The sequence below is a fragment of the Danio aesculapii genome, chromosome 3, assembly GCF_903798145.1.
Source record: "Danio aesculapii chromosome 3, fDanAes4.1, whole genome shotgun sequence".
NCBI classification, from domain to species: Eukaryota; Metazoa; Chordata; class Actinopteri; order Cypriniformes; family Danionidae; genus Danio; species Danio aesculapii.
Window position 1 is genome coordinate 34,545,302 of NC_079437.1, and position 22,929 is coordinate 34,568,230.

Below are 22,929 nucleotides of genomic sequence, written 5' to 3' on the forward strand. Positions count from 1 at the left end.
TGCGTGGGCAATGAGTGAAAGTGATGTAGAGCGTAACAAAACAAAAGGGAAGGGACTCGATGAAATCCAAACACAAGTGGTCACAAGAGACACATTTAAACATGTTAACACCAGGTAGAAAGGTTAATTTGTTTTGGATAATCATTTGTGATCGGATCACTGAAAACGCACATTAAGACGAAATCTATATGTAATAGATTTTTTTTTTTTAAGATACCAGTTTTTAGACTTGCAAATTTGCACATGGGTATACATGTAATGCATTGAGCGACCTTTTGCAAAGCTTCAAGTTTGTAAAATGTTGAAATAGTGAAGTAGAGGTTGTTTACAAATGTAAAATATTCTCTTTTTATTACCTGTAACTCATTAGCAGGAAGGTTAGGTCTGTGAAGTTAAGTCTTTCTTTCTTTCTTTCTTTCTTTCTTTCTTTCTTTCCAAAGTTCAAAATTCAATGAGTACATCTGACATGGATAGGGTACAGTAGTGGCTTCAGGTTACTGGTAATTCTTTTTTAAATGTGCATTTTCCAATTGGATTCAATACGATGTAAAACGTTATAAGATGTAATGAGATTATCTCTGAGTGATGAGTGATTGACATTTCAGCACTTCAGCATGCATTTGAGCATTCATGTTAAGCACATTTTTGAGAAGCGTGCACAATGATATGTTTTATAGATATGAGGTCCTGTAGGTAAAGTTTTCATCATATTGTGTTTTATGCAAGGCATTTTTTCGTGCAGAAGCTCTTTACTGAATAAAAGGTAAATCATACACTAACAACTAACAAATCAAAGATTTTTATTCCACTGCACTGGTCAAAACTGAAAGCCAACTTCAAAAAATTTATTGTATCCATTAAACAGGCAATAAAATAAAGTAATAATAAATACGTAAATAAATTAGTGAAAGTAATGGAGCAGTTAAATCAGTCAGCAGGACCATTCATGCATCACTGGCATTTATGATCACATGGATTTTGTTTTATCATGTCTGTCTCAGGTCAGGGTCATGTCTGTCAACGAAACAAGTCAGGTTTGTGTAAGAAGTGAATTAGGACAGTTTGGGTTGGGAATACAGAACGTTTAAAGTGGATCAGAACCAAAGCTGTCCTAAAACTATTGAACAACCCGTTCTTGTCTTAGGACAATTTTAAAAAACATTTTTGATTCACTTCAAATGTTGACTACTGTAAATCTCAGGACCTAAGAAGACTTGTTCTCTATACAATATTCACAAGTTAATAAAAACAAAAGACCTCAGTATTCATGGAGTCTTGATTCTTTTTCCACAACAGATGTCATTCAGTAAATCACAGACTATTGCAAGTGCTCGTATATTAAGAAAAGAGTGTCAAAGCTCTTACTTGAGCATGCTAAGTCACTAATTAAAGTCGAAATAATGAAGGGTAACACTTTATTTTGATGGTCCATTTGAGTATTAGTAGACTGTCTGCTTAATATCTGCTGATACTGCTCCTTCAACAGACATTTAAATGACTATAAGAAACTTTGCTAGTACATGTCTACTTACACTAACCCTAACCCCAACCTAACAGTCTACTTATAACCTAATGAGAATAAGTTGACATGTAGATGCAATGTAACTTATATTTAACAAACGGACCATCAAAATAAAGTGTGACCTAATGAAGTGCAAATAAAACAAAATAAAAATTGTATTGGCAGTAAGTGATGTTTTAAATGTAATAATTTTCTCCACCAAGCAAATTACATCTTCAAAAATGCATTTAGGGGGTTAAGAGATGTGGTCTAGATGTTTTTTAGATCTAAATTTTTTTAACTGCATATTGTAGTTGAGGGTGGCACGGTGGCGCAATGGGTTGGCGCAGAAGGTCGCTGGTTCGAGCACCAGTTTTGTCAGTTGGCATTTCTGTGTGGAGTTTGTATGTTCTCCTCATGTTCACGTGGGTTTCCTCTGGGTGTCCAAAGACATGCACTAGGTGAATTTGGTAGGCTAAAGTGTCCGTAGTGTATGTGTGTATGTCCTGATCCTCCAGGTTGGGGGTTGAGCATTGGGCCCACGACCCACCTCATAAAAATGAGATGTTACGAAACACCAACATGGTGTGGCTAAATGTCAATTTCGATATAAAACAGACCTGAGAGTAAGAGTTAGTATATTATATCTATAGTGGTTGGGACCTGTGTAAATTTGAAATAGTATACACTAGACTGTGTTATGTATGCTAGATTCAATAAGTACAGTACTTCATGTTGGTCTTTTGTATTGTCTTTCTTAACACAATGCCCCCCCCCCCCCCCCCCCCCCCCACACACACACACACTTTCTCAGTTATAATGAGCAGTGGTGCAGTCCTCCAGTGGCCTGGCCTGTGCTGCTCTGCTGCACCAGAGGCTGTTCAGAAACATCATCCATTGCAGTTGACAAGGATGAATTTGAGCAATACTGGAGCATGTGTGTTTAGTCCAGGGTCAATGCACTTCACAAATGATGACAGACTCCACGGTTGATCTCTATGGCTGCAGCGATCTCAGTGCCTCAGCTGGGCCCACCCAAACCTGCCTGTGGGAACACTGCAGCATTTCTTGGTGTAAATGCGAACCTAGCTTTGTTTTGTAGATGTTTGACCCTAATGAAGGTTACAGTCTTTCCGAATTGAAGCTCCGTTTAACATTTACATAAAAGTGTTTACATGGTGTGACCAAATTTCTCTCCGGTCCCGCTTGTTCTTGCTGCTCGACATGTTGGCTCGCAGACTGAAACATTTCTGAAGGTCTTTGATTGTGTGGGTGAGCAGAGGCTGCATTCCGGCGCTTTCAGCGAGCGCGGGCTCATCCGCAGGGCTTTACCTCACTGCTACCTGTGGCTTTATTTATCATGTTCACTCTGCAGTGACTAAAACTACTTTACAAGCCACAGCGCGGAATTAATGAAGGATTCTGACACAGGCACCTTCCCCCAGGGTTCTAAAAATAATTACCAAGATAAATACAAAGCAGTTTTTGTCTTTCCTTATTAATTATCATGTTACAGAAAATATTAAGGCTAATAGCACTTTTTTAAACTGGTTTGTTTATGTTCATTACAGAGTCCATTTTGGGGCTCTGATTGGCATGGGCACTTCTGTTCTTGGTGGAGATTTTCAAAGTGCCTATTTTTGTGAAGCTTGTGCATTTAACCAAGCTTTGTTTTACCTATTGTTTTGTCCCACTGGCTATGGGCTTACCTGCTGAGTTTGGCGTTTCCAAAAAACATTAGGCTTAAGCCCAAAGTGTACTAACTAAACACATGCTAGGATGTGTGTACAGTGTGCAGCCGATGAATTTTGTCACCAGCACAGCACTCAAGTACTTAACTACAGGCTGATTTTTCCAATAGTTTTCCCACTCATATGCTTATACACTGTTGAGAACACTGTTCTGTCTCATTGTGTCAAAGTCAGAAAAGAAACAACGGAGAAGCAATGTTGAAAATGGCAATAGATGACTGTTTTGACAAGTGTGTCTGTGAGAGGATTAAAAAACACCTAATCTTAAATTTAATCCAGTACAAAGACATTTTTTCAGTCATAACTTGTGGAGAGAAAAGGCTGAACAAAGGTAGATAAGAATAAATTATTTTAGTACTCATGTGTCAGTAGGTGTGTTTGAACACGCTATTAAATTAAATAGTTTGAAAGGCTGTTTATGATCAACTGTGCAGCCACTTTATTAAGCACACCTTAATTAGTATTGGGTTGGACCCTCTTTTGCCTTCAGAACTGCCTTAATCCTTCATGGCATGGATTCAACAAGGTACTGGAAATTTTCCTCAGAGATTTTGGTCCATATTGACATGATAGCATCACGTAGCTGCTGCAGATTTGTTGGCTGCACATCTATGATGCAAATCTCCCGGTACACCACATCCCAAAGGTGCTCGATTGGGTTGAGATCTGGGGACTGTGGAGGCTGTTTGAGTACGGTGAACTCATTGTCATGTTCAAGAAACCAGTCTGAAATGATTTGCGCGTTATGACATGGCTCGTTATCCTTCTGGACGTAGCCATCAGAAGATAGGTATGCTGTGGGTCATAAAAGGATGAACAAGGCCAGCAACAATACTCAGGTAGGCTGTGGCGTTGACGATGGTCAATTGGTACTAATGGGCTCAAAGTGTGCCAAGAAAATATCCCCCACACCATTATACCATCACCACCAGCCTAAACCGTTGATATAAGGCAGGATGGATCCATGCTTTCTTATTGTTGATGCCAAATTCTGACCCTACCATCCAAATGTCGCAGCAGAAATTGAGACTCCTCAGACCAGGCAACATTTTTCCAATCTTCCATTGTCCAATTTTGTCTGCATTCCTCGGTTGTAACGAGTGGTTATTTGAGTTACTGTTGCCTTTCTCAAATGGAACCAGTCTGGGCATTCTCCTTCTGGCCTCTGGCATCAACAAGGCATTTGTGCCCACAGAACTGCCACTCACTGGATATTTTCTTTTTTTCAGAACATTCTCTGTAAACCCTAGAGATGATTGTTCATGAAAATCCCAGTAGATCAGCAGTTTCTGAATACTCAGACCAGCCTGTCTGGCACCAACAACCATGCCATGTTCAAAGTCACTTAAATAATTTTCTTCCCCATTCTGATGCTCAGTTTGATATACAGCAGATCGTCTTGACCATGTCTACATGCCTAAATGCATTGAGTTGCTGCCATGTGATTGGTTGATTAGAAATTTGCGTTAATAAGCACTTGGACGGTTGTATATTATTTATTTTCTGGGTACTTTGTAAACATATTTTATTTGTAATGTTGGTAACTCCCAATAAGAGTTTAGCATGATATAGATATAGATATAAATATGAATTAAAATCATTAGTAAATTATTGATTTGCATTTTAATTATTCATTTAACTGATTATAATATACACAAACACGGCTACAAAACAAAATGAAGAGACCACAAGTAAAAATACATAATGGTAGACCCTACAATGACTCTATATGAATAATACCAGTGACAGTAGGACTTTATTACCTAATAAATTTGTCCACAAGGTTTCAACAGTACAGGACATGTAAACAAACAATGATGAAAAATGAATAACAAACACTTGAGACACACTAAAAATTGGAGTATAGATCCATAAAAATATTGAGCATCAGCTTCAGATATTTGGGATGCCAAGTGTAATATTATTCATTTAATTGGATGAATTGAAAAAAATGCAGTTTGCAAACAGAACCAAAAGTCAGTTGCATTCCATCAATACAAAAGCATTAAAATGATCCATAGAATGGTGAAGGTTGAGAGAAACCTTTACTGCACAGTAGCACAGTTTTGAATTTACATTTAAATAAAAGAGTTTACAAAATGCATATACATTTTTTCGATTAGAAAAATACCTACTGTATCCAATTTTTAAAAAACATTTGGTTTGAATGCTTATTTCTTGAAATAAGTTGTTGAAGATCACACAATTGATCAGGCCTGTTTTCGAGGATGTTCAATGAAATGAGTGTCCTTGAAATATGCAAAATATGCTTTTTTCATTTTAAAAATGTTTCTTTAACATATGTTTTTGAAAACAGCACAAGTAACATTCCTATGTAATAAAGATTACATCAAAACAGCATCATCGTGTGCATGCATATTACTGTATGTCAGTGTTGGGCAAGCTACTTGAAAGATGTAGTGAGCTAAGTTATTAGCTACTCTACTTAAAATGTAGCTTAACTACACTAAAATCTACCCTGCTGGGAAATGTAGCAAGCTGTGTAATGTAGCAAGAAATGTAGCAATTTTCATTTTTAAATAGAAGCAACTTAAATCCAAGTCAATCATATCTTAGTGATCAAAAACGGTAAATGAAACATATGAGGAATAATTGTTCAGTTCGATTATTTACTGAAAATAAGACGCTGTACCAAACAGAAATAAGTTATAGTATATAACAGCAAAAACAAAAAATCCAATGAAACCACACATTTGAAATACTATAGTAATATATAGTAAAGGGAAACATTTAGGAATAAGCATTATATTGTATAAATATTTACAACTCTTCATTAATCATTAATGAATTACATTAGCTTACATAATGTAGTATAATAACAATCATGAAATAATAGTAATTACCGTAGTATACTTTAGCTTTTACTACAGTAAACTATATATATGAATGATTGACGACGTCACCGACCAGAGTGAGAGGTGGCGGTAATGCACCAAAAAGTTTGTTGTCTACCACCGAAAAACAGGAAGAAGAAATCGTCATTCTCGCCATCATATCAATAGAATGGAGGAACTATGACGTCAATTTGTATGTAAAAACCCATTAGCGAGTTAGCATTTTAGCAGTTCCGGTTCCCTCGTCCCAAAGTCAATGGGTTTTTTCAATGGGATTTCAGTTAAATCGCTTAAATAAGGTTCGTGGCAAACACAACTTCAATATATTTTCACATTTTATTCTACGACATAAAACACATCAGTTACATCACACTCTTGAGTTTTTAAATCAGTTATACTTCTTTAAAAAGACTGTTGCTATCAAGTTGCTAAATGGGACTACAGGCGGTGTCGGAGACATACGTCATACGGCTCTCTTGTGTTGGGCATTTGGATTTCTCTGTTATCTAAGTATTTTCATAAATAGTATATTATAGTTTGTAGTATTTTTCTAATTGGGAATTCATATTGTGTGTAGATAATGCCTTCACTTGTAAAGACTGTCAAAACAGATTAATTTGTTGATCATTTATTTTAATTAAAGATATGGGGATACAGCTTACCAGTGCAGCCCGTCTCTTTCCTGCTCTCAGTAATGCAAACGTGAATAAATATGTAAAAATACATACATATTAACTGGCATTTTAACTGATCATGGGATTTTTCGTCGTTTTTTTCTTCAGCTGAACACATTTAACTCTGTCATAACTGCAGTATTTACATTCCTCCTTAAAATGTATAGCATATGTGACTGTATGAACTACTTTTCGCTGTACTTCGTGACATAAAAAAATATTGAATGTTCTGTGCCCATGATGGAACTTGCAGGCATTTGATAGACTTGCTCCTCGCAGCTCATTTCTGTCGTCTGTTAAGGTAAGCTGGCTGTGTGCACGCGAGCGATACACTTATTTAAATGTGTCTTATGATAATACTATGTAGGCACATTTATACATAACGTTTTAAAACTTTTACAACAACCGTAAAGCAAAACAGATGTATTTCCCACGTATAAACGATCCAAAAGGCACGTGGGTCTATGTGTATTTGCGTATTTATTTGTTTATAATATATAGCGTGGATTATAATATAATAAACAGAGAGATTAACTCTGTCATGGACATCATTTCTAAAAAATAAGATAGAAAAGTTGTCCGTAGCAGGGTGGTGCTGACGTCACAGACGAGCGCCCCGAAAGCACTGTAGTTCGTTTGTAGCCTAATGTTAGTTTTTCAGTTCTTGTGTTTGCATTTAAGATCCAAAAGTGCTAAAAGTTGTATTTTCGTCTGAGGATTATCCGGCTGGACAAAACGTGTAAGCGTAATGAACAGTGTTTGAACACAGAGCTTATTATTTGCAATCTTCGAAAAGCCTATGGGAAAATCCTATGAGGATTTTCTTAAGGGAACCAGTTTTATGCTAGCAGCCGATTAGCCTACAAGGTGACGTCATAGTTCCCCCACTCTATTTAGTTCCATCGGCTAGACACTGGCCTTACACCCGATTCACACGGGGCTTCAGCGGCAATGCTTGACAGAGGGCAGGTCTGAAGTTGAGGTTGACGCGATCGTCATAGTAGCGTCAGCCAATGAAATTAGTCTGAGCTGGTGTATTTGCATAAATCGATCTGATTGGCTGACACCTCCGTTGGTGCTTAAAAAGTTATGAAGTTTCCAACTTCTGCAGCGAGCAACGCCACTGAAGTAGCGCTGTGGGATCCACAATGCAGTTCGGCATCGTTTGACGATGTCACCCATTCAAAGTGAATGGGAAGCGTTGATGACAGCATGGTGACAGCACCGTGAATGTCAGTGCCGTCACTTATTGATTTGCGATCTGTAAATGTAGCTTGTGTGAACGCTACTGCGCTACTTGACTAAAAAAATAGCTTCGCTACTGAAAAGCTATTTGATTTAAAAAGTAGCGACGCTATCGCCACGCTACTGAGAAATGTAGTTAAGCTAGTAGCACTGCTGTATGTGTTCAGCCTAGTCAAGCAGGAGTATTCTTCCATTTTTTGTATGTATTGTTTTACACATAAGTGACATCGTTTTCCCATTTTTTGGAACGGTTTAAAATTGTGTGCTGATTTCACATTTGTGCTGAAGAATTGCAGCTGCCTTTTGTCTTTCTGTAGAACTTCTCCCTTAGAACTACTCGCATAGAACTAGTCGCATGCTGGTGTTTTTATGCAGCCCTGAAAAGAAAGAAAGAAAAAAACATCAAAAGAGTAGGAATCGCTTGGTTATCCAAATGACATTGTATTTCGCTTTTCTGTTCCTTGTTCCCTTCACTCGGCTCCTTCTCGTTGCCCACAGCCAGTCTTCATTTTTGTCTTTTTACTCAACTTTTCCTCTCCTCACATCTTCTGTTTCTCTCCATACTAATGGAAAGAGAGAGTTGAGAGTTACCTGTGCTGGGTCCTGCTTCTTTGCCTCTGCCTGAAGTAATTTCTATGCTAATGAGACTCTCAATAAGATAAGACAGTCAGCGAGGGCTGCCTCTCCAACACAGACTTTATGATGAGAGGGACTGCCGGCTTTGCCCTCTGTGTCTATCCGTTCATGCGGATATTTATCTTTTATTCATTCACTTTCATTCAGATTCTGTCAGCTTAACTGTTTGTAAGGTTTTCTTTTCCTGTCTAATGGCATTAGACGCTGTGGAACAATGCCCAAGATCATAGGCAAGGTCTAATGGAGAAGTCGTCGCACTCTATCTTTTCTTCTTCTACGTTTGCCTATACAACACGGACTGCTGTTTGGGCTTGGCTCTTGTTCATTCTTTATTTTTGTACAACCTGCCTTTGTGTCATCAGAACTTATTTCTACGCAGGCGCTAAATGTGACAAATTACTAAAAAGTTTGGAAGCAGGTGTTGTTGCCACCTGTTCTGACAGCAAGGAAACTCTTGTTGTCCTTGCCGTCCAGATTGGGGGTTTTGTCCACTGTGGCGGTCCAGCACTGGGACTCACCGTTGTGTTGGCTGACTGTGATTACTATTAGATGCGAGTTAGTATGCATGCGGAAGCCGAAGTCTTTGACATTCAAAGGCATTTGTGTCTGACATAGCAAATTAAAATGCGTTTAGTTCACAATCCCATAAGAAAGGGTTGAAAGGAGAATTTTAATGAACGATAATGAAATGCTGATATAATGGGGAATGTGACAAATATCTGCAAAGAGAGCTGCTATTCCTCAGACGAAGACAGAATTATGATTGCATATACTCTAGAACAAGGGAGACAGGAACATTAAAAGCACAACACAGTGTCACCGCTGTGAGGAACACAGTCACAGTAGATTTTCATTGTTGGTTGGCATTTTACATAGAGATTGGCTTTATATAATAACTTGTACTGTTAGCCTCAGATGTACAATGAAAAAGAACAATTAAAGTTAGTGTGAACTGGAAGTTGCTGAGACTTATCTCAGTATGTTGGTGAACTTTCAAGTGAAATGGACTAGTGAGTAGGGGTGGGGTTTCTTTTAGCACACCATTTTCTTGTAAAAAAATAATGGATATAGTGGTGTGGCTTGGAATATATTTTTAAGATGACGCCAACTGGGAAGAAACGACACTCCAAAAGTGGAAGAAAATGGTCAGAAGATTACCAATTTCACTGTAGTTTACAAAAAATATTTTTTAGTAGATTAATTAATGACTGGATAAATGACTAACAGATTAATTGGTTACCTAAGAATAACAAGGTGGTCTGGCAAAATAAACATGGACTTAATGTAATTCTGAAACCACACAGAAAAAAAAAAATTGATTATGTGAAGTTTTTTTTCTAAACCAATTTCAAGAGGAGCACGTGCTTATGATTGATCACGGGTGGTCCTGCATTAACTAATGCATGGTTTACCAATCAGATGATTCCTAACTCAATATAAATAACCAGAGTTTCTTACTTGTGTTAGAAGAATCCTCCCTCAACCCTACTCCTCCACCTTTCCCTTTATTTAGCAGCACGCTGGCCCAGTGGCTAGCACTGTTGCCAACAAAACTGTTACTGGTTCAAATCTTTAACAGGCCAGTTGTTGTTTCTTTGCGGAGACTACATGTTTTTTTCCTGTGCTTGTGTGGGGTTTTCACATGGTTCTCCGGTTTCCTCCCACAGTCCAAAAGCATGTGTCATAAGTAAATTGATCAATCTAAACTAGCATTATAGTCGAGCTCTAAACCAGCAAATATATCTCTATATAGCAATTTATAATCTGTCATCAGCTCTAAATAAGGGGGGAGTTCTCAAGACCTACCGGAGGTCAAACTCCCCTCTCGCCCTGCAAACAGGAGGGAGCCCTGGGCTCAAGGAACTTATGAGCTCAGGGCACTGCATGCCAAACTCGCTTTATAATCAATCATCAGCTAAGTGTAAGCTCTTGAAATTTTATTTATGGGAACAATTATTAATATTAACTAAGTAACTAATAAATGCAAATTTAATTTAACTTATTTTAATATGCTGATTATTAATAGTTAGTCTGGTAGTTGTTTAGGTATGAGGTAGGACTAAAGCCACAGTCACACTGCACTTTTCGCCCCTTGGACTTCAATTCATATGCGTGCCAATGCAACAGACCGAAAAGGAAAGCTTGTGTGGCAAGTTTCGCATTTCATTGCATTCAAAAGTTCAAGCCTGTTGAACTCTGACCTGCGAAATCACATCACGCGATTATGTGAGACCAATAGAAGATCCAAACATGACCTCTTTGTACCGAAGTTTAAAATATGGACCAATCACTTAATTTTTTTAGATATCTCATCAACTTGTTTAATCCCACCCCTTTTTGCAGTATCGTATGACAGAATTTCACATGCTCAAACTCTAGTGTGACTGCGGTATAAGGGATCTATGTAAAATGAGACATTAAAGGGTGTTTTTTTACTAGCAAACAGACAGTGTCCTAGTACTGTTTGCATGCTAAGCAAATAGGTTAGTTAACATTAAAGGGCACCTAGGTTACCCCTTTTTCCAGATTTAATATAAGTCTTTTGTGTCTCCAGAATGTGTCTGTAAAGTTTCAGCTCAAAACACCCATCAGATTATTTATTATACCTTTCATAAGTTTACTAATTTATAGCTCTGACTATCAGGTAGTGGTTTTTGTATACTGCGCCTTTAAGGCTAGTCCTTCATGCCCACCATTTCCACGTGCCTGTCAGCGTGCCTTAATCTTCTCCCTCAGCTACTTCAGACCACAGACAGACATGATGGAAGCAGAACCAATGAGTATTTGATGCATTTGTTTTGGAGTTGCAATGATGAGTCACACACAAAGTTCACGCACACACACAGATACACACACACGCACACACACACAGCGCGGACACGCACACACAGACAGCGCGCTCGTTTAGCTTTGCACTCTTTTTGCATGCAAATCTGTCAGGATACAGGTTAATCTCCACTGCTGTATGGATATCTGTTATGCACAAAGCGTGATGTGCTGACACGTGGCTGTGCTGATGAAGTAAAGCTGAAGTAAACATTTTCAACTTGTAAAACTCGCTTTTGATCACATTTGATGATGATTGATGATCCTAGAAAACTGAACAGACCTTTTATTCCCAGTTGCTTTGCGCACGTCCTGTCTTGTTGATATGATTATAGGGTTACTACTAAGACATGTTAATACGCAGCTGTCAATCAATTCGGTAGGCGGGAGGTCCGCACTCCTACGACAAGTTGCGGTTGGTCTGAAAACCACTCCAATTGGTCGACTGTTTTTATGTAGTTAAATTGAAAAAAAAAGGACTGGGTGTGTTTATATCACCCCAATATGACGGTCTATACACTATATCTACACATATTTCCAAACAGCTCGAAAAGTAGATTTCACCATAGGTGCCCTTTAAAAACTGACCCCAAACTAAAATGTAACTAAATTATGTTTTTGGGTGAACTAGTTCTTCTGATTCTTGGGTGAACTATTATCTTCATCAAATTTGAAATTTAAACTCATGAGACATTTGGCTTTGATGGCATATTTTGTTCTGGGTCATTACATTAATATTTTCCTGTGTTTGCTAATGAAAAAACAAATATTAAACACAATACAAAATGTATAACTTTTTATATTTTCGAGCATTAACTTCCCATAGTAAAGCTCAAAGTGTCTTCTTTCCAACGATACCTAATTTTTGTTTGTAGCTCACTGGGGTCAAAAACTGTTACTATTTAAATTTAGGTAGGAGTAAATCCCCAAAAGTGAGTGTCAAATAACAGGTTAACAGAATAATTTAAGACGTTTTAACTTATAACCACTTCGAATGAAATTGTTTAATCATAAATTACATTGAATTAGTGGAACCTAATTTGTAACGTGTATATGCTTCAACTTGTTTGAGTTTTCTATATATCTTATAGGCCTATACTAAATATAACTTATTTTAAATCTATTTTAATGAACAAGGAAGATGCTATGTTACTGGCATTAATTAAAAGAGTCGTGAGTCGTATAGATTGTAGTGTTTACCATCATGTAGTTTTACTTGTGGTCTCTTCATTTAGTTTTGTAGCTGTGTTTGTGTATATTTTAATCAGTAAAATGAATAATTAAAATGCAACTCAATAGTTTACTAATGATATATTATAATTAATTGATATATTTAATTCATATTTATATCAAAACCCTTATTGGGAGTTACCAATAATACAAATAAAACATACAAAGTACCCAGAAAATAAATAATACTACGTGAAAACAACACTGGGGAAAAGGTAATCTCTGTATTAGTTACACTGAATCATTTTTCTCATAGAACTGTAGAAAATCTCATTGAACTAGACACTAGAAAATCTTACTTTTCACAAGTAATTATAAAGAAACTATAAATAAATACATATGGAAAAAATATGTATTATTGTAAAATGTGCTACAACAATCTTGCCAAAAGTCAAAGTGGAGAAATACACATCTGCCCATAATACGCTGCATTTCCCTGCTGCCAGTTTTTTCTTAAAAAACTTTATTTCAGCCATTAGCTTTATTGCTGAAAGAACAGAATTCTTGTCACCCTTAAAGCTGAGCGATCTCACTCCATTCCAGCTCCATCAGCGAATGACACAGCTATGTGAACTGACCTTCATGGCTCTGGTTCCTCTAACATAAAACCCCACATCCCCATTTAAAGACAATCTGGAGCTCATTCACGGCCATTCATACAGTGCCAGATCAATCAAGCCCAGTGCCTCTGTAGGGAACCACTGTGAATGAGAGGTTAAAGAGGGATGTGAACAGAGGGGTTATCGTAATCACTTCACAGCAAATGGCACATGCTGAATAAGTGGATTCATCTCAAAACGCTTGATGTCTTGTTATTGCAGTGTTCTTCTAGGACGGGTTATGTTCCATTTATTTGGACAGCTGTAAAACCTATTGCCTTGTTTTGTTTGGTTTTTTACTGGAATGTCATTTACATTGATTGCGGAATTGTATTATTGGTTTGACTATGATATGAGCAATTTGTAGGTCTCAGTGCAAAGCTGTGTCAGTTGAAAGACTCTTGCATCACAGCAACGATTTAGATGACACTCCTTCGATTTGTACCATCTGTCATTATCCTTCCAGAGATTTGTAGCTCAGCTTTTGAATTATAAAGCATTATTCATGGAATAACTTCATCCTCAAAGCTTACGCTGGCTCTGTCGGAGGAAAGCAGGAATAATGGAGTGGGGGGATAAAGGTGCTTCCGACTTGTTTATCACCTTGGTGAAATAAGCAAGAAACACACTTGTGTGTTTAAATGCTATGATGGGACAAAGTTTCCACTTTTAACGTGCTGTTAGTAATCTGATCACAAGTGGGCAGCTGAGAAGCAATACAGTTTCCATTTCATATTAATGGAATAATTATTGGTATTCAGTAGAGCTGCATGCTTCTGGATAAACTGAGACTTTTATTGTTAAAAAATAAAGACTGTGATTCACATATTACTCTGAATATACTTAACTAGGGCTGGACAGATATTTGAATTGGTATCGCTAGCATGATTGAGTAAAGCTACGAATGTTATGCTCATCTTATCAGGGAAACCTGTAATAAATCTACTCCAAAAACCAGGGGGCGCTCTCATGGAAACCCACAAATCATGAATTTTTTTTTCCCCGGGGAAAGTTAACGATTTTTAAAGATTTTTTTTTTTACTATTGAACGTCAAAAATTACGATGCAAGTCAAGGGCAACAAATGTATTTCAAATTTCAAAGGCTATTGACCTTATTCTTCAATGCGGAAGTGCGTGGGATTTGCGATTGTTTTAGAACTTCCAATTCAGTTGCTTATGGGAGAAATTACTAGGAATAATAAATGGCAAAAAACGGTCAAACTACTTACTCTACAAACAAGTGTTTGCATTACAGTACAGACAAAGTAGAATAATATAATAAGAAAATATCAGTTTGCAACACCAAGCAGCAAAACGAGCTGTTTTTAACGTTTAAAAATGAATGGAAGTGAATGAGGCCGGAAGTTTCGAGACAAAATGATTCAAATGGCTGCACCCACTCGTACACAGAGAATAAGGTGAATAGGGGGAGATATAAACAATATCACAGGTATACGTTAAATAATAAAAATGATTGTACAGATCGCATAGCCTTTTAATTGTTTTGAGGGTAATATGGACTGAATTTAATGCTTCACTTAATTTTAAAATGCAATAAAACTGGGATTTTTACCTGAAAATTTACATTTATGAATATGAAATTTGTCCGTTAACATAAAAAGTTAATAAAATATGATAAACAGAAGATTTAACCGCTTTCATTGATTCAGCTTGACTAATAAACACACGACTATGGAATCATCAACACTTGAATGAAGTTATGATCTTGGAGTAAAGTCATGTTATTGAATGTGGTAATTACTTGCACTGCGTTTACTACACAAACCTGTAGTTCATTGAGAAGCTACACAAACAGCTGTCAATATCGCAGAATGATGATCTCGATGTCATTATCAACCGATTCAACTGAATTTGATTTTAAAACTGATTTTTACATACTCTAGCTTATCAGCGAACAATGATTCTGTGCTGCTCCATCTTTAGGCACGAGCTGGAGGGTTGTGGTCCTCAACCACCAGGCTGCAGACTGGTACCGGTCCATAGATCAGTAACCGGGCCGCACATGAAATCAATAATTATTTCCATCTTATTTATGATCTGAATCTAAGCGATAATTGAACAGAAAGTACGCAAAATACAGCGATTTTTATCATAAAAATTATTGAAATCATTTGAATCATACAGAAATTGCATTTATAGCACAGATTAGTGGATAAAAATTTATTTGATCATTTATTAATTATTTTATATTATACATCTCATGATGGCAGGATGACAGGGGAGCGACTGCCCTCACCTGCTTCCCATGACCGCACTTCCCTGGCCCACAGTCAGTGCAAACCTCTCATTTGTATCTTTAATCTTCACCAGCACATGTAACCTCTTGTTAGAAATTCTGTCATTCCGAGTTCATAATAGTCCAGAAGATGATGATAATGGTAAAACATTGCAGTTTAATCAGTGCAATAGCCTAGTGGTTAGCGTGCTGATATATGGTGCAGTAGCACTTCAGGGCATCCCGAGTTTGAGTCCCGGCTCGTGGACATTTCCTGTCGCTACCCCCTCTCTCTCTCCCACTTAGCTTCCTGTCTGTAAAACTGTCCTATCCCCTAAGTAAAGGCCAAAATTAAATCTTTAAAAAAAAAGCATTGCAGTTTGTTCATGTTTATGGTTGCTGAAAGAATCATTTGCTCCTTAGTTTTTTTTCCAACTGTGTATTTAAAAATGGCGCTTCCTTTGGTTTCATTCTCCTGGCTTGTGCATGAGCTTGTGTTATCTCTGTAAACCAATATCGTTCAGTTGTGCATCTTGCTCTGCCTTTTGGTACCCTTTTGTTGTGCTACGTACCCTTTCGAAGGGTAGCCAAAAGTGGTACGGTACTGTTCGCTTTTTGATAACTTTTGACAGTGGAAACGGCCATAAAAGTGTACCGAACTGTACCATACCGTACCGTACCACGCAGTGGAAATGGGCTAAATGATGTGATAATCTGAAGTGGTCAAAAATGGACATCCTCAAACTGTTTTTATAGACTTATATTTTGCGTCATCCACTTTGTGATTGGATTGACAAAAGCACATCTTAAAACCATATGTAACGTGAGAAGCCTAAGTGAACATCAAGAATGAAGTTAAACAGGATTGTCATTTCCAGGCAGTATATTTAGGGGTAGTGAAGATGGATATGTCATGCTAAATGAAGGGAGGAAGCATATACCACTGTGAGCTGTAGTGGGAGGCAGACTTTGATCTGATCTTCACACAGTGAAGGAGGTGATGTGTCAAATTAGGTGTGACACATGCGTTTTTCTTTTGCTCATTTATTTCACAACTTGGAATAATGTGCAAAAAATTGTGCCCTGACCTAGTGCACTTAAACACAACCTTGCAAATTTTGGTCACTAAATAAATAAATAAAAATGGCAAGTCAAATTTGTGAGCAATAAAGCTGTTTAGTCATGACATTAATTTGTTGGAGTAGGCCAACCTTGAAGGCTAATAGAGTGATGCGGTGATGACGTATTTTGTAGGCTAACACTGAATTCAGCATCACTCTGAATTCTTTCCTCAACAAAAAAACACACAGATATTTGTATTTTCTTTTTGGAATATTGCAGATAATATAGATTTGATAGTTTCTAGGAAAATGGACTTCCACAGTTTAAGTTTGATTCAATGTGATTGTTCATGTATAAATGTTTGCAATGCTTATAATCTAATCTGCTATTAATTATATTGATAAGGATGTGTTGATGTTAGGGTGATTTTATGTTATGGTGATGATTTGATATTGCGATGTGATGGTGAGGTTATCAACTGTTAAAATGGTTGAATAATTTTAATTGGAATCACAACCCAACTGAAAACTCATGCTGCAGCCATATCATCTAACCCTTAAATGCTAATTCACTACTGGCTCTCCCAAATGATTCAGTGGGTTTTTCAAATTCTGAGTTAAGCAAACACTGTGGTGAAAGTAATTGATGATACTTGGATGATTAGTTCCAAAACTAGGCATAAACCCAAGCCGAAAATGCGTATTTTGAAATAATTATATATTTTTTTGTGTTTTCAATAATGACGCTTTGATTTTTTTTTAGTCCAAATTTGGGTCAAATGTAACCATTGGGTTCAGGGCTTGACATTAACACCTGCTAACCAACCAAATGCTAGTAGATTTCAGCTGTGGTGGGTTAGACAGTCACTCCCACTAGTCACTTTGGCTAGTTTTCTTAAAAAGCAGAGTTCAACAATAAGGACTGCCCAATGAGGGGCCAGCATGAGAGATGACAGTAATGACCAAAACCCATTTGCTCATGCTTGTTGAGCAAGGTCATACATTACACAAAAAGTTAAATGAATGAGGAGGCATATGTGGAAATAACACAAAATCTAAATCAAGTCATTTTAGCTTGCCAAAGTTACATTTTATGCGTATAAAATATATTTGACCAACAACAAAATTGTGGCTAGTGAATATGGCGAGTGGGTAATGTTGGAATCTAAATGTTCTATCTAAATGTTGGGTTTGTCTATATTTAGATATTTGTTAAAATAATGTTTTTGAGCATTATTGAGCATTATGATTTTTGTTACAGATCGTATTTAATTTTCAATTTAAATGTTATTTATAATGCACTCTAAAACAACACCATTGACCAAAGTGCTGACAATAGAGAGTAAAACAAAGCGTAGCTCAAACTTAAAAATACAAATAAATAAACAGAAAATAAACAGAAAATGGGCTGCACGGTGGTGCAGTGGGTAGCACGTTCACCTCACAGCAAGAAGATCGCTGGTTCAAGTCTCGGCTGGGTCAGTTGGCGTTTCTGTGTGGAGTTTGCATGTTCTCCTCATGTTTGCGTGGATTTCATCCAGGTGCTCCGGTTTTCCCCACAAGTTCAAAGACATGCGGTATACAGGTGGACTGGGTAGGCTAAATTGTCCGTAGTGTATGTGTGTGAATGAGTGTGTATGGATGTTTCCCAGTTATGGGTTACAGCTGGAGGGGCATCTGCTGCGTAAAACATATGCTGGATATGCGGATATGCGGTTCATTTCGCTGTGGTAACCCCTGATTAATAAAGCGAATAAGCGGAAAAGAATATGAATGAATGAATAAACATAAAATGTCAACATGCTGCGCTAAAAGCCAAATTGAACAAGTGGGTTTTAAGAAGAGATTTAAAAACAGTAATGGAAGAGGCTTGTTTAACATACAACGGCAGACTATTCCACAATTTAAGTGTGGCTATAGCAAAAGCCTGATCCCCTCTGAGCTTTCGACTGGTCCTGGGTACACCCAGGAAGAGCTGGTCAGCTGACCTGAGCAAACGAGAAGGTGTGTAGGGACAGAGAAGCTCAGAGAGGTAAAGAAAAAAAACATTCAGACTCTTAAAAACAAATAAAAGTAACTTAAAATGGATCCAGAAATGCACGGGCAGCCAATGAAGAGAAGATAAAACCAGAGTGTTTTGCTCGTATTTGTGCGCAGCTGCATTTTGAATGAGTTGCAGTCGAAAAATAGAGGACTGACTTCCACAAATGAAAAGTCCCATTTTAAAAGCCAAAGGAAAATCTTAAGAGGACCAGTGGTGAATTAGAGTAAGTTTGCATGAAAACAAAGCTTTTTTTGCATGACAGCAATATAATATTATTGGGGGTTTTGAACAAAATTGCATACAAATATCAAGGTTTGAAAAACAATTACTTCACCCCACATTTCCATAACAAATTGCGTAAAAGGTTGTGTTATGGTCATGCCAGGCTAATTGAAGGGTAATTATGTGTGAACATATGGCCATGTAGTCCACAAGTGTTGTTTTAGTTGTCAATGAATATGCATCTATAAATTTGTCATCCACATTTATATACTGTAGATCCACATCCACAACATGTTTTGCAGGCATGCAGACAATAACAGTATTGTTAACAGTAAAAAAAAAAAACTTTTCCACAATCCCAGAACCAGAAATCCATCTTCAATCCATTTCAGGTGACCAAAGCGTGGCTATTTAATATTGCCTTTCTGGCAACATTTAGGCAAAAGTTTCCCATTTTTAGAAGCACCCCTTTAATCTTCTGGTTTTTGATGCCCCAGCTGCAGCAGTCATTAAATCCAATGACTGTGATTCCTCTTATTTCCCTTTCTTAACTTCTTATTTGTTTTAAAATCACGGAAAAAATGGCATTAGAGTGGTTTCTCAAAAAAAAAAAGAAAAGAAAAGAAACGGAATGCAGTGGTTAAACTGTATGTTTAGTGAGTCACTAAAAAGACGTGCAATTATCACTGCTCATTTCACATTGTAGATTCAGTATTTTCTCAAAGAAAAAAGAAACCGAACAAGAAGCATTTTGGGAGGGAGGTTCCCAACTGTATTGAAAATTAGGTCAATGCAAATCGTGCAATTTTTAATTGTACTGCCTTCAACCCAGTGAAACCAGTGATCTATAAAACTCTTCAGAATTGGCCATATAAAGGTCTCCATGGAGGAAATCATCAGAATTGTCTGTGGCTCTTTAAGGACCTTCCTGTTCTCCAGGGTCCGATTTTTCATGCATCGCTTCTTGCCCATATCTTTGCATATGAAGGCCTTAAGTAGCACATTGGTTGAGCCAGGGGCGCTGTGCGGGGAGAAACTCGGAGATTAGACGCGCGTCTCCGTCCATTCAGCAGCAGCAGCAGCAGCGGACAGCAGCCAGCGCTCCCTCCGCTCGGCTACGCTCCCTCTGTGGGCGGTGTTTCAAACAAGCGGATTCGGGAGGAACGTGGGAGCTGTCATTGCTGTAAGACACATTTGCGGGGACCAACATCACCGTTGACTGCAATTACAAGTGCTGGGATTTCTGTTTGTTTAAACGATCACTTCTTGATAGGTGCCTTCATAACATGCTGCTCCATACATGATCAAATGTATCTTGTTCATATTCGCCAGATCTGAAGGGGGAAAAGACACGAGCTGATCATGAAGTGGGATATTTTACTCTTCTCTAGTGTTATACAGAAAAATACCGGATGCATCAACTGAATGAAGGTGTTTGCCGTTGGATTAACGAGGGACATTGTTTTTCATACTTATTCACCGTGCGCGAGCGCTGATTTGTTGCCGTTTTTTCGGGAAACAAAGATGTTTTTGTGAAGTCACATCGTGTCGTTCTCTCAGCCTAGTACCTCAATCGCAAAAATGCTGTGGTGCTGATGAGAGACTGCTCGTCTGTGACAGTTTTTCCACAGCCCAGAATGAGAAACAAACAGCTCTCCGCGTAAGCGATGGAAACACTGTGAGGCTTCTTGCTGAACTTGAGAAGCAGCAACAGCGACTGCAACAGTCTCGACACCCCAGAAATCAACACATGATAATGGTATGGGCTTCTGAAGTCGATTGGAGCATGGAGTCCGCGCACCAGGCAGGCTAGGAGATTTTTACATTTTTGCGAGACGCGCTAAGAACCCTGTTTTAACCCCCCATCCTGAAATGAGGCAAAATGTTGATGTGTGACAGAGGAGTCCAAATGCTCATCACCACAGTGGGCGCTTTCGCCGCGTTCAGTCTGATGACTATCGCTGTGGGAACGGACTACTGGCTGTACTCTCGAGGAGTGTGCCGGGTCAAAAGTAATAACGAGAACGAGACGAGCAGGAAGAACGAGGAAGTCATGACCCATTCAGGGCTGTGGAGAACCTGCTGTCTAGAAGGTAAGACATCTCATGTGCTTCTGAAAGTGAAAGTAGATCTATCTATCGATCTATCTATCTATCTATCTATCTATCTATCTATCTATCTATCTATCTATCTATCTATCTATCTATCTATCTATCTATCTATCTATCTATCTATCTATCTATCTATCTATCTATCTATCTATCTATCTGACTCTCTTTTCTAGGATACACTTGCGTTCATTCTAATTGAGGATTATTTAATGTGACACGTTGGAAGCACTACTAACCTCAATCTATCACCAGAATTTATTTTAATGCTCCGATATTTAGATCAATCCAAAGGGTTTAAGATAACTGAAGCTTTGTTGAAGTCGCAAATCAAGTCTTTTTAATAAGCAGTATGATGATTGCAGTCATCTTATAACTAATAGATTAGGGTGAAATCGTCTAATTACCCACTTGTCTATTCAAAATAAGATGAACAATCATATTGATTACCTTATATTGCAGTTCAATAAAAGCACTCTATTCTACAAAAGAATAAATCGCGCGGTATTGCAAGCTGATAATGGGTAACAGAATACTTAGCCATCGCTGTTCGTGTCAGTGCAACAATTTTACCAATAAAGATGCCAATAAATCTGCAACTTGCATATATTCTACTACACTTAAAGAATGCTGGGTTTGCTTCAACCTATATTTGGGTAAAATATGGATTTTTATTTGTTAAATTTGGGTTAATAATTTAGTTTAAAAAAAATCATTTGGGTTTACCCATATTTCATCAACATTTACCCACATTTTACCCCACATTAACCTTGAAAATGATAATAATATATGTTCTTTGGATGCATTGTATTCAGTTATGAAACTGTAACCAGCCAATTCATTCTGTCAATCACAGTTCTCTAAACAGTCCCACCTCACACACAGAGCAGCTTTTTAAGGGGAAATCAAAGTCAATTCAAGCTACAAGCCTACAGCCTTACATAAGTTCAATGAGCAGAACCAAACACCCTGTGAAGTTTTAAACATACCCTTGAATTCAAATGCACAACATATACACCTAAAACATGATAAAGTCTTGTTCGTTTTGCTCATTCTTTTCCTCTGTTTTCCTCCTTATCTTCCCTCTCTTTCCTTGCCTTTGTCCTCTGGATGGATTCATTCTAATTCCGTGCAGTTTAGGTTTTGGCAGCCCTGACACTGCTTGACTGGGAGCGAAATAATGTACTTCATAATGTCTTTTCAAACTTTGATTAATCTCCTGCCCCAGGGAACGCAGAGAGGTGACATGACTGCAGTATGATGGGAAGATCCTCATCTTTAATTGAAAGGGATGGGCGCAATCCAATAGATGTGGCCATGGCAGATTACACAAATCCAGTGATTGACTTTTCAGTATTAATTTAATTGAAGTGTATGTCACTGTCAGCCAGTGCACATATACCCACAGCCATTTTTGATCCACTTTAAACTTCAAAAAGATTTGCATGATTTATTTGCTTAATATCAACGAGGGATTGATCTGTTTAAGTAGAAACCTATCATTCTCTGAGTCATAGTCTATGCATGTCCGCACATAAATCTTTGAGGAAGGTAATAATGAGGCTTTCTGCTGGACAAGTCTACAAGACCAGCCTCTCTGAATTTAACCTTCAAGAGTGTGCTGCTTCACAGCTACTCAGTCTGTTCCTCCATGCATGACAGCTTTGCTTTCCTGTTGATGTTCAGAATCAACATGGAATCGGCATTGACTGTTTTTACTTTCTTAATGCACATTTCTGGTTTATTGTGAATGATTCATCAGTACATGTTATTTTGTCAAAAAAAAAGACTTTACCGTCTTCAATCAAATATCTGTATTTACTCTTTGTGGAAGCAACTTTTCTGTTATGCTGACATCATGTAGGCCTTGGTAACCTTCTTTCAAGATTTTAACAATCCTTAAAGGGTCATGAACCCCCCCCCCCCCCCCCACCCCGTTT

At 37.8% G+C, this 22,929-nt stretch overlaps 1 protein-coding gene across 1 annotated transcript in view; it reads left to right on the plus strand.

Moving 5' to 3' along the window:
• The first annotated feature begins 19,968 nt into the window (after nucleotides 1-19,968).
• cacng3b (calcium channel, voltage-dependent, gamma subunit 3b) overlaps nucleotides 19,969-22,929 on the plus strand; it is a 78,820-nt gene continuing 75,859 nt past the window's right edge. Inside the window, exon 1 of the mRNA XM_056453822.1 lies at nucleotides 19,969-20,974. Coding sequence (XP_056309797.1) covers nucleotides 20,764-20,974 — 211 coding nt within the window. The 5' untranslated portion in view covers nucleotides 19,969-20,763. The remainder of the gene's footprint in view (nucleotides 20,975-22,929) is intronic.